General features: G+C 33.0%; 1 protein-coding gene across 4 annotated transcripts; it reads left to right on the top strand.

Annotated features, from left to right (window-relative positions):
* The first annotated feature begins 77 nt into the window (after positions 1-77).
* Positions 78-12,492, top strand: LOC124222237 (Rho GTPase activating protein at 71E). Of its 4 annotated transcripts, none has more exons than XM_046633007.2 (11): positions 78-839; positions 1,562-1,622; positions 1,703-1,974; positions 2,399-2,600; positions 3,001-3,012; positions 3,757-3,919; positions 4,090-4,167; positions 4,392-4,549; positions 4,662-4,784; positions 7,763-7,907; positions 7,988-12,492. In XM_046633007.2, exons 1-11 carry the CDS (start codon positions 685-687, stop codon positions 8,341-8,343), a joined length of 1,725 nt encoding a protein of 574 aa, XP_046488963.1. In that variant the 5' UTR covers positions 78-684; the 3' UTR covers positions 8,344-12,492. The 4 variants fall into 4 exon arrangements, with proteins under 4 accessions (XP_046488963.1, XP_046488965.1, XP_046488964.1 ...); XM_046633009.2 differs by having other exon boundaries at positions 79-794; XM_046633008.2 differs by lacking the exon at positions 3,001-3,012 and having other exon boundaries at positions 79-839.
* Positions 12,493-13,510: the final 1,018 nt, after the last annotated feature.

Raw genomic sequence — 13,510 nt, 5'->3', positions numbered from 1 at the left:
GTTAATGAGCTTGGGGCCATAAGAAGCCGTGTTGGCGATCCGGTAGCTTCTTTATCGGTGGGAGTCATACAACGTAACCGAACAGTTTCAGTCACCAAAAAGTTTCGCGATCGCTGATTGTCCTTATTACTACATCGACCAGCAGAAGATGGGTAATATTCTGTGACGTTTAAGAACACGGATTTAATAAAGACTTGCCGAGGCCATATTGATTTTTTGAAATGAAGTGAGAGAGGTGTGGTTAACTTTCCCCCCCGTGGAAATGTTTTCATGTGTCCAATTGTTTTGGCTGCGGTCAGTTTGAGAAAGACCGTGGTTGAAAAATGTCGGGGTTTAACAGTCTTAATTATTTATTCAAAAGATAGGTTATATTTTGTGGCCTGTTGCAGGCCACAAAACCAGTCGCGTTTCAGGAATGCATCGTGTATATTCGGATCGGCGAGGTTAGGAAATCCCATGATCCACATAAGTTCGACAACTGTTATACGTTGGCTTCGTGTTGCTCCGAGCTGCCACAGGTAGCAGCGCCTTGTGGTGGGGGGGTTTTGTTATCGTCGCGGTGTGGCGCGTGGTAGAAGTGTCGTCCGTGGTAGCGACAGCGAAGTTCCTGGACGACCTGGACGCCAGTTCGCGTCCCACGCGCACCGCGTAAAAAGTTTGCGTGGGTGTAACACCGCGTGTATAATGAGCAGCTGGACGGAGAGGATGCATCGTCGAGCGGCGACGTTGGGAAACGTCGTGACGAGCTGCGGGCACCCATCCTCGGTCCCGCCGTACCCTAGGCGTCTCGAAAAGTTAGTCTCTTCAACTTCACTCTTGACTGAAATCCCGTACTTTTTGTAAGCTTCTTTAAACTTTTGCAAAATTCTGTACACACCAAGCTTATCTTTCTTTCAATTTTCCAATTCCATTATATTGTTGTTTTGCCATTCATCTGCATTCTTGGAATCAGCGTTTAACCAAGATAGTGTAACTGCACACTCTCCCAACGGTCTTGAGTCCTAAATATTGCTCATTCTGATGGATCGTTTCAACTACAGTCTTCTCCTTTCCCCTTGTTTAATTGTCACTGCTGATTTGCTTGCTGGGTTTATTCATCTCAAAAAGATGAGTTGGAAAACTTTTGTTCAGTGTTATATTTACTAAATCCTTTTTTATGTCTTTTCAAAGTGATGAAGTAATGTGAAAAAGAGAGAAAAAAGTTACGATCAGCTTCTAGAAAATGATGATCTCATTTATGTAATGCAACCTTCTAATTAGAAACTAGTCTGGTAATTATTCCCAGAATATTATAAATGCGAAATAAAGTGAACAGTAGAAAGTTGAATACTAATATTTATCAGTTATGCAACAAAATCACCTCGATGCTGTTTTCCTTTTAATAATTAATCAGACAGCTGTAATTTGAATATGTAAATAATACCTGATAATTATTCCAGTCGTTAAGATAAGCTTTTACTTTTAATATCATAACAGAAAATAATTGCTTTGAATTAGAAACTTGTACATACTTGAATGCTAGTTGAATATCTGGTTTGTCTTAACAATAATATTGTTTCAGAGTGAAGTTTGGAGTACCACTGGACGAAGTTTGCAAGAATGATATACCCGGTCCTTTATTGGTAAGAGTTTTTCATCAGCTTCTGAAATACCAAGGTTTGTCTTTCGTCCAATGTTCATGCATTCACAAATAACATTGCAGGTTCTGATTCTCAAATTGAACAAAGAAGCACCACTTAGAAAAGATGTTTTTCGTGCGCCGGGACACCAAGGAAACATGAAGAAGCTTATACATTTCTTGCAAACCGGTCGACTGGTGAACATGGATAATTTTAGTGTCTATACCATAGCCAGTGTTCTCAAAAAGTTCCTACGTAAAATTCCTGGCGGAGTATTTGGCAGAGAGGGTGAACAGCAGCTTTTCACAGTCATACAGTTGGATAGCATCGAGCAACAGAGGGACCAGATTCACAAGTAAGTATAAGTGATCCGTACCTGTACCCATTAAACAACTTAAATAAAGTTAAAAATTTTACTTCAAAGAAAGGAAGTAAACTTTTTAATTAGACAACTGTATGGTGCATATTTTCATTCATTCCATTTCACTCCTCTTACAGTGACTTTTTGCTTGTATTTATGGCTTTGGAATAGAAATATTTCAATTTCTAATTGAAAACGTATCATTCAAGGACTATGTTTCGAATGAGGTGGCATGTCAATTTATAATCTGATAGTGAAACTAGTATCATCAACAAAAAGAATTGGTAGATTAAGATAGCGATCGCACAATGCTATTGAACTTTGGACTTCTGTTGGAACTAAATTTTAGTTAAATGACATATAGCTTTATGATTCGTCTAACTTTTAAATGATTTTCTTATCTATCTGTTTTCTATAGATTAATCACATCTCTACCAGTCTACACACAGCGCTTGCTTGTACTATTGTTTGGAACGTTCAGGGTAGTCGCAGTGAATAGTGAAAGAGCTCGGACAGGAATGTCCAGCGAAGCTCTCGGAGTATCTGTGGCTCCTTCCTTTTTCCAGAGCTGTGTAAGTGATGGAAAAACAGCAAAAATGGAAGATGTGCTCAGGTTCAAGGTACACTGACACCTTATTAATTTTTTCAAACTTACTCTGTGCGGATTTTTTCCAAAATATGTCATTTCCTTTAAAAATGGTAGTGGTTTTATAAGATTTAATCATTGTATTGGAGCTGGATTATATTAACGAATTAATGTTTTGAAATAATGTAAAGATAATATTCAATAAACATGTGATGAATAATACTAACGCATAACACAGAGTGTAGTAGTAAACAGAGTAGAATTCAAACATGACTTGTCATAAATGATGGTGTGAGTGAATTTTTTAAATTCTTTAACTACACATACGGATCGCATAACAATATTGGATTTCAATGCATGATGAGCTGCGCTCACTTGGTGTGCTGCTATATCATATAACCATTTGTTTTATGTTTGCTTACAATCACCATCAGGCGGAGGTCTCAGTAAGTTTACAACATTATCAATTGTGTTACATGTTTGATTTTTGTACCATCCCAAGGTTGCTAACTAATTTACATAATCTCATTGTGTCACTATCTCTCATTTGCATTTGTGTCTCTCATAGTGCAATATATAATGTTGCGTTACAGGTAATAATAAGGTGTTGTTGCCACCTTGTACCAATACTATTCTATCAATCGTTTCTTGTTTTCACATCTTCTTATACCTGAGTATAAGGCGCCTGATATCGAACACTCATCACTGCTTCAAAACTCTTGAAATGAACCACATGCTACAGCACAGTCAAATTTCACTGTTCATATATTTCAAAGGTGAAAAAAATAGATGTCAACAATTTAATTCTGAAAAATCAAATTTCTTCCATGAAGAATCACAAGCTCTACGCGAATTCTTAGAAGCTGAAACCATCATTCTGTAGTTTGAATCCAATTTTCCGGAAATTTTTCAGACTCATTCCATTTGACGTTTTCTTCTTCAAAATACATAATTTTGTATTGTACACAAAAGTGTAATATTCCGCATTAATGATATCATATTTACCTCTTGTTTCACTCTACCTGTATTTCTGTCATCTTAGCTTCATTAAATTGGTACAATTAAATTTTGGTCATTATATTTAGAATTTTATTAAAAGATATTTCAAATGAACATAAAGAAATTTTTCTTAATACTTCAACACATTAAATTAAATTGAAATTAATCAATTTTATATGAATTTTTCCCAGGTTGCAACTCGAATAATGAAGTTCATGATAGACAATTTTGGTGTTTCAAATTTATTTGGAAGGGAAAACTATGAGTTTTATGCTCGTATCACAGGAAGAATTTTGAAGGTTGAAGAAGACTGGATTTTCAGCTTTCGTTATCCTCCAGATACGGTAGTTTCTAGTAAGTATTTCAACACACCAAATAGATTGTAGGCCTAGTCAGTAACCAGTCTCTATTCATCTTAAGAATAGTATTTATCACTCTGCGAGAGCCATGCACGTAAATTACAGTGCAAAGAATGGGTTTGAAAGACAAAAGAAAAAAGTTTCAAGCCAAATCATTCGTTTCAGGGCAGTTATCGCTGGAAGCAGAAAAGACATGGCTACAGTATGAATGTGAAAGATGGGGCCTGAAATTAAATTTAGAATGTAAGTTCAGAATATTATTCCTTATGTAACATTTGTAATCTAATACTTTCATGCATGAAATTTTTGCATTAACCCCTCAGTAGTTTATACTGGACAATAAATTTCAATAACTTGATTCAGAATTGACAATTCGTACGTTCAAATGAGGACAACATTCTTGAGAAGTAGCGGCTTTGAGGAACATCACATTGTTTCTTTTCTAAATAGAAACTGTCTAATTTTAGCAATGTCACATCAAGAAGAATCGCAATCCACACCAGCTTTAATACATGTACCAGAATCTTTGGATCTTACATCGTCTCTTGGAATAATACCCGAAAATACTTTACTTGAGAGTTACACCCGGCTATCAGTTAGTCTGGAGGAGAATGGCTTATTTCAGGTTAGTTCTAATTGCGTATTTATAGCATCAAATTTTATTCTACCCTCAAATAATTGCACTTGGTTAAAACAAAGAAAAAAAAAACATTTCTCAAAAAAATAATTTACTACAGGCTTCAAGCAGATCATCCAGTAATGGCAGCCATCATTCGCGGCATGCCGGTATGACGCTAGACGAGCTCAGAGCTGTCAACCGGTATGCAGAGAGTACGAAGAGTCTCAGTTACTTACCACAGGTAGGCGTGGGAGAGGCCTAAAAGTCTTGTATTGTAGACATTTGCTTAATATTCGTGACTGAGAGAAGCATTCCAGATTAGGAGTTGTCAGTTGAAAGAATGTTCAATGTAGCACTGCTTGACGTTCAAATCTAAGACCTAATATATAAAACACAATTACATAATCTGATAGTGGTACTGAAGCTATTATATAGTCCAAAGAAACAGCTGTGAAGGAAACGACTGACAATAAGTTTACATACGTCATGTATTGGCTTCAATATTACTATATTAGCGGGTAACATTTTGCAAAGAGAATTTTTTAGTCTGAGTAGAATAAAAACTATACACAAAAAAAACATAAATGGAGATATGACTCGTAAAGACTTAGTTGGTAAAAAGTTAAATAATATTTGCCTCGGAATCTCAAATTCATTTTAAATATTTAATGTAACGCTTCAGAGTACGAAATTCAGAGAAAATTGAATATTTGTATTTTTAGGAAAATTAATTTACTTCGAAAGTTCTTTGTTTAAATTAACACTTTGCAGTGTTTAAACGCGTTGAGAAACATCTTTCTCGTTAATTTATTTGTATTGATGAGTTAATTCGTTCGCTGAGCTAAGACTGTAATTGGTCATTCCGTAACTGAGTACAGATTTGAGATATTCGATACATCACATTAGTTCTCCATAAATTGTTTAATGTTATACACATAATTGTTTTTTTTTATTTCCGGTTTTAAACGAATAATTGTTATATGTAGGTGTAATATTAAAGCGCGCAAAAATGAACAATTTTTCTACCTTGAACACGATTCAAAGACTTTAATAAACTAGATGTAAAATATGAATTAAGGATTTTTCGTCATGATAAATTAGGATATGGTATTAACTTAAATATGCATGTTGATAGTCATTGTTTTCAGACCATACTGTAAAATATCATTATCGCACTTTAAAAAAATGGTCAAATAGTAGAGCAGTTTCAAATTTGTTTTGTTACGCCTTTTCAATGATGCTACTTCTCGTGTTCCATTAAAATATCGAAGTTTAATCCTATCGAAAATAAAAAAAATCATCGTAAATAATATATCGCATCAACTGTTTGAAATATTGTCACTCACCTGGAATCTAGTTGTGAGATTCAAAGATTAACTTTGAACTGGGTAATTTTGATATTGAAATTTGGCAGAGTTTGTCCCATTATTGATACACAGCTTGAGATTTATCAAAGTTGTTAGATACTCAGAATGTCCATGATAATCACTGTTCAAAAACTAATTTATATTATGCACAATAAACCCACAATTGAATAATGCGGGCGTGCAGGCTCAGTCCACCAAAGATTGCTTTTTACTACTATTACTGCCACGATTTGTCCTATCATTAATATTATTACTGTTATTAGTGTTGTTGTTGTTGTTGTTGTCATTATTATTATTCTTATTATTATTATTAGTAATTATTACTTGTATTATCAGACACTAGAGAATGCTTAGAGCTATTGTGTGTTTGTAAAGCACATACCTCATGAATTGTACATTGAATAATTTGTCGCTATGTTAACTGTGGTCCACGTATGAATCGTTGTTTTAAAAGTAGTTATCAGATGAACCTGAATCTCCTGACTTTTAGATATGCACTTGAAAAAATCTGTACCATAATTCTACCCGTACCTAGACCAAATCATATGTTGGTTTGAGTTCATGTTTTAACGGATATTGAGAGAGTGCATATTAATTTCAATTGTGCAACAGTACCAAGTAATCACCTCAGCTCTGGTTTGGTTGTATTACATATCTTGTATTTTTGCCAGACTTCCATAACTACTTCTAAATATCGATGCGCTTTCTGATATTTGCTTTCATTTGTTTCTGAAACCGAAGAATCGAATTGTTTGTTCTGATTAAACACAGCTTTGTTAATGCATCACAATTTTTAATTATTAAGCTAACGTTAAACTCAAAGAAATTATTAAAATTTCTGTCTCTCCTTGGAGGCATAACAACAATACTATTTTTTTGACATTCTATGTTTATGAGCTCACATTTTCATATCAGGTGAAAACTAATATTTCTCTCTTTAACTATTTTTTTTGTATTATTTTATGAAGTCGCACAATCTGATTTATCCTACTTTGTTACGAATCTTGAATTGTATATAAAAATAAAAAATTATTTACGCTATTAATTATTATTGTCATACAAGCATTGCATGATTGTATATGTTAATGAATTAAGGAGACTGATATCTTTATGTAATTTTCATATTTAAAATTTAGACTACAACGTTAACTGTATGTACACAAACAAAACAAAACGAAAAACTCTTGTATCCCAAATATTATCAATAGATATTAATACATTCATGAATTTTTGTCGTTATTTGCTTTACAATGCACGCACTAGTTATTTTCAAAAAAAATCTTGTTTTTTCGTTAGACTTCAATTCCGCACATACACGTACTTGCTCTTGTTTTTTGTTTGTTTATTTAGCTCACTTGCTTATGCATGTTGCACGTTGATCACGAATTCTTTACCTATTTTTGAAAATAATTAGTGCCAGCATTATTGGCATCTATTTTTTTTTCTCCTTTGTTGTATACTTAATACTCATCCCAATCATATTCAATTAGTTGTATCATACCTTATGATTCGTACTGTATTCGGTCGATATATTATAATTGTTCACTGGCCTTATTTTTAGTAAGTTATTTCTTATGAATTCTAAGAAATGGATCATGTTCCATTAACACAGCAAACGTGTAGGCATATGTATAAATCAAATGTAGTATTGAGTATTTACAATATTTACGTGTGCTAAAACAAGGATATGAAAAAGTACAGGTGGTATTCTTAAACTGCAACACCCAAATTTTAATCCGTGATTCAAAAATGTAATACTGTCTATTCGTTCATACCTGTGGGTTTAATGTTGGGTATTTTCACTACTTAACTTTATTGCGTTTTTAAGGTGAATCTTTTTTTTTTCCTTTAGGTACATGAAAGGCAGACAGCAAGAATGAGGACTAGATCAGAATGGTTTCTAACACCAGTAGGTGAACGAATTGCTGCCACAGACAGTGACCCCACAGCTATGCATATCTTGCGCGGATCAAACAGATCATCTTCTGGTAACATCGGTGAGTACTTTCATAATTTTAAGTGCTACAACTATCAATATAAGAGGGATTCGTGAGTGAAGTCTTAAATTTATCTGTAGCTGCAGGGCTCAGTGTGAGCGCAGAATCTGTAAAACGACCAAGTCTGCGTAGAACCTCATCTCGAGAGAAATCACGCTTACATCGCAGCTCGTCACGTAGAAATAAGGAAAATGGAGCGAAGGTTCGAGCTGCTGAAGCTTCGAAATCTCGTTCTACGGAAGTCACCAAATCAAAGATAGTTAGAGTATCTCTTGAACAACCAGCCGAGAAAATGTTGAAAAATAATGAAGAAACACTAAACGATAAAGACGGTACAGTCGCACAAAGAAACGACAGTCCCATAGGGCCACAAGATTGCACTGAAATGGACGTGCAGACGTTTCATGTTACATTGACTTATAAACCAAGAATATAGGAAGATAATAAAAGAAGTCGATATTTAGGCAACTTTATTTATAATTACGAAAAGAAAGTTCAACGTCAGATTTGTTTCATGACATTGACAACTAGCATTGACTCTAGTTATCTTGTAACGTTATTCAACTCAGAACCAGCCTGTGACAATGTGATGAAGTAGATCGGCGTAGCTTTGTTGAAATCAGCGCTTAACTTCAGTCTCAAAGAATTGAAGTATCATAATTTATAAATAGGTAATAAAGAGGTATGAACTGCAAACTCTTGGGACAAACAGGAACAAATGGCAAAAAACAAAACCAAAAAAAATGTATAGAGAACAGGAGCTAATACGATAAATGTAAGAGATAATACGTAAGGTTTTGCATTTAAAGTTAAGCTATTTACAGAAAAAATCGTTTTTACGCAGCTAAATTGTCCCAAAATTGAAATTACCAGTACATCATTCCACGTGCATTTAATAAATCTTAATTTAATCGTTGTACGTTTGCATAAGTAAATTAAATTATGGTAGCCAATCCAGTTTGAATTAACAAAGCTACAAATTTCTTGGATCACAAAATGTTCTCCATGACTTTCAAAACTAATGGTCTAGATACCTATGTTTCGAATGAAGTATTAATTACGATTATTATTTCGTTTTGCGATTTCAACTACTTTTTAATCAAATTGTCGCTGATTTAGTTTTTTTTTTTTTTTTTCAATTTTTTGTCTTACATTTGGAAATAAGTTAGGTACATCACTCTTATTTTATGTTCTGTCGACATCGGGTGAAATCGAAAATCACTTAGCTACTTCATACAAAAAATAAAAGTGTTCGTAAATTAGAATATAAATATACTGAATTACGATGTGTGAGTGTTTCATTCGGTGTACCTTGTATGCACACATACATATGCTTCGAGTGTGCATTCCTTGTGTGCTGAATATTGACAACGACGACGCGCGGTTTTACATGTATTTGTAAATTTAGCAAAGGCGTGAATTTCAATGTACCTAACTGTGTAACACCAATAATTCAGTAGGACGTAAAAGTATCTGTGTAAATCATTATTACCCTGTAACTTAAACGTAACTGTAAACCTATTATTAACTTACTAATTAACTCACAGTATATGGATAATGTAACATACATATTTATATTAATGCTAACTTGGTCAATTCATGTTTTTAAACTCAAGGAAAGATCCCACGGTACTGGATGGTCAGCAGTGCACGTCTGTCTCTCTTTAGGTATTAATTATGAATTGCAAATTTGAGCAAGCACTTTAAAGCCTGCTGGGAATATATAGGATTAAAAAAGTCGCTAATTGTGCAGCCAATAATACAAAACTTTATTTATATCTTAGGTCACATATTGGTAATCGTTACGACAAACATATCCATTAAGCGCAATAGCAGCTTAACAATTTATACAATTGTTGAGTCCAATTTGAATGCTACTATGAAAAATTTCTTACACACAATTCCCCCTTGGGAGAAATAAGAAGAAATAAAAAATATTGTTCTAATCATTACGACAGAGTTATGACAATGCACAGACTGCAGCTGAAATTTAATCAATGTAGAAATTGTTATTAATTTGTTATTAAATTAGCCATTGAATTGATTGAATTAATCCTATATAATTAAATTGAGAGCCTCACTTGTTACATGAGCGAGGACTGAACATTTTCATCCGCTGTTTGAGTACTGAAACATTTTCGAATCTTACTCGTTTATCAAATATCTCAAGTTTGATTATTGTGACGATACGGCTATTTTATTTTAATTCATACCACTGATGGCCATGATGTAAAATAACAAAATTTCACGAATACCTGTCAGTACATTTAAATTGAATTAGTAGTATCTTCTGAGTTTTAAAATGTTTAACTTTTACTGTAATCAGAACAGTAGTTTTTGTGGCAAGTCCCTATATGCGGACATGCCACAAATTCTATTTTCTGTGCTACCTCCTGGGAAAAACGAAAATATTGTGTAGTTTTTATAAGCACATAAAAACTACAAAGTAGTCGAGTTGTTGACCGAGGTAGCACAGAAAAATATTTGTTACGTTATGTATTTATTTTGTTATCTTAGAAAAATCTCACATGCTAAAAAATTAGGCAAATTAAACAAATTCATTTTTGGGTACTACAGGTTTAAACTTTTATATAAGTAATTTATTTCTTGCATATCACTAGAACCTAGAACCTTGAATAATGTTGTTACCATCATTTACACCTATATTATTAAGTTCCTTTCAATTGTATACTGAATGTCGACGTAGCATGTTTTCATTATTATTTAAAGTAACTATGCTAGAAGCACAAAAATTTTTTTGCATATCACAACAGTTCGTTTGTAATATTTCTAAAGTTGCATATATTTATATAGATTCACTTACCATCTGTTTCATCTAATAACGTTAGATTCATCTTTGGATTTAGACTTTTAATGATTTGTTAGGTATCGTTAATCGTCTTCCATAAATTATATGGTATATTTTATAATTGTAGTTACGAATATAAAGTTTTATTTGGTTCAGTAAAAATCAAAGGATATCGATGATCACGTTTTAGCAGACTGAGGCAAACGTTTCACGTATTGAGATTTCATCGACTAATCAAGCTTCTATTAATAAACGTTGATATACTAGTAAATATTAACGGATTGTTTAATGATAATGGGGAGGGGCAAAAAGAAACTGAAGTTCAATCAGTATTAAAATCATAATTTTCATACATATTAAAGTAACTCAAAATAATTAGTTTCAAGTTAATAGATGAAGAAGATGGTATGTGAGATAAATCGAGGATGGTAATCCTTGGTGAAACCAAATTATCTTGTATTATATAATTTGTCCACCAACAATCACGAATGACGGCTGATAAATTTCGTAGTGAAGTTGTCGGTACAAATTTTTAAATCTGTATGGTAATAAGAATTAACGTATCAATCTGGTAAAAGGTAATAAAAAAATACTGCCGTACCAATTATCGAGAAACACTATGATCCTGAGCTTTAAAGTTTCTCCTCAGGATGCAAGACTTGTTCACAGAACGGACCATTCCCTTATGTATTTAGGCAGCATGAAAACATTTGCAGTATTTTAAATGATTAAGGAATCTTTCGTAACACTCATGTATAATATACATTAGACCTGTCCTTAAGAAGGGCAAAATCGAATTTTAATGGTCTTACCCCCCAAATTGGTTTGAAATAATTCAAAAAAAAATGACAATTACGGCAGCGGTAAAAAAACGATTAAAAATCCCGAAAAACCAATGCTTTTCTTATGGGAAAAAGTAAGGCTTCCTAGGCGTGGGTAAATATGGAGGGAAATTTTTTAAAAATTCGATTTTGCCCTTCTGAAGGACAGGTCTAATATACATGATAGTGAAAGTCAAAAAAAGAAACCAGAAAACAAGCATTTTTCATGTTTTACACAGAGAAACTAAACTAATCTCTATCCACAATAATACCGATATTACGTGTTAACCACTGTCCATGAAAGTAGATATGAAAAAGTACATGAGCCATTGTCATTTTTCAAAATGTGAATACTGTACGACGCTATGTTTGTTTCTATATTCTGTCTCTTTTGACAGGCTTGACTTTACCGACTTACTTCATCGCACTTGATGGAACAAATTCTTAGTCTTTCCACATTGAGGTTTCGAACAAGCAACATCTAAAAACCATAGCTAAGAGAGTTCTCTAACATTCATGTGCCTCTTTTTTTATGGAATTTCTGCCATTATACTACGATGAAAAAGGGCACGAACAGTGTTGAGAAAGACAGATCGGACGAAAGGTTGTAACTTGAATAATATGGTATGCTATGAGCTTAAGATGACCAATGGTCCAAAAAAATATGCCAAAGTAGCAGAACGATCGCTCTGTGGTGCGCGAGGTCCTAGTGTGTAGTAGTACTTGTCATGCCAGAGTTATTTATATTTAATATAATTATACTTGTTAACTGATAGACACTAAATTAACTAATTATGTAATATATCATATTGCCGTATTGATTAGCTCGTTGTATTGAGTCACGGTACTTATTCTAAATAAATTGTTGAAAAAAATCGGAACACATCAATCCGACATTTATAAAACCTTGTTTGCCGATAGCTTGTGCAAAAAAAAAAAAAAAAACACTTTTGAACATAGTTTTTTTTTAGAATATTTCTTTAATTTCTAAGAAATTGGATCGAATGACCTTTTACTTGAAGACTAATATTTAATAGTGTTACTAAAAATGTAAATTACCGTTTCTCAATGCAAACGAGTTATCGATACAGAATGATATCTATTATCTATAATATACTGTAGCTAAAACAAAAATCCTCATGCGCCAACTTTACACTTCAGTATTTCATCTTGTCCATCCTAGATCTCTTACTTATTACATATATATATATATATAAATAAGGATATATATGTATATATATGTATATGTATACGTTTTTATTTTGAATTTCGATAATATAATTATTACTTTATAATCATAATAATTATTATTACTATACATATTATATTGTTATTACGAATGACACAAAATATACCTATGAAAAATTATAAGTCTGGATTTGCACTACTTTTTATTGCAAAAAGAAAAATTATAATTGCGTATTTATTGCGATGGAAATTTGTATATTTCAATGTATTTTAAACGAAACAATTATATATATACATATATACATATATGCATACGTGCGTATGTATACATATATATGTGATAAAAAAATAAATAAAAGACTTATCTACACACCTATCACAACTTTTTATATTTATTATATGTAGTAGACGGCCATTATGAAAAATAGGTTCAGTGGTCGGCCACTCATTTTAAAAAAGCAATCACATCACGAAAGTATAAATATAAAGCAGCGAAACAAAGTATGTAGTACCTAGTGTGAAAAAATGTTTGGTTCCAAAGATGCTTTAAAAAAAAGTGATAAATCTGGATAAAGTGACAAGTTTTATATGGTTACGGAAGTGTACACTAAATTCTAATAGGAGTTAAAACAAGAAAAAAAAAAAAATGTTTAAAAAATGGCCGACCACTAGCGCATACATTTACCCATTATAAGTCTATGCATTTACCCCGTGCAATGAAAATTTTTACAGGTGTGAATCAAACTCCCAGATAATTGGATTCAAATATCCCGCCCGTGCGCGCT

Source organism: Neodiprion pinetum, chromosome 6 (assembly GCF_021155775.2).
Source record: "Neodiprion pinetum isolate iyNeoPine1 chromosome 6, iyNeoPine1.2, whole genome shotgun sequence".
In the NCBI taxonomy this organism is placed as follows: Eukaryota; Metazoa; Arthropoda; class Insecta; order Hymenoptera; family Diprionidae; genus Neodiprion; species Neodiprion pinetum.
Note: the sequence above shows the minus strand (reverse complement) of the source record. Positions and strands in the feature narration are given on the sequence as shown.

Bases quoted from the DNA above. Each gene is read 5' to 3' on its own strand.
- LOC124222237 (XM_046633007.2), top strand. From the start codon at position 685: ATGAGCAGCTGGACGGAGAGGATGCATCGTCGAGCGGCGACGTTGGGA. The intron at 1,975-2,398 runs GTAAGTATAAGT...TGTTTTCTATAG, and splicing joins CAGAGGGACCAGATTCACAA to ATTAATCACATCTCTACCAG. The intron at 3,920-4,089 runs GTAAGTATTTCA...CATTCGTTTCAG, and splicing joins TCCAGATACGGTAGTTTCTA to GGCAGTTATCGCTGGAAGCA.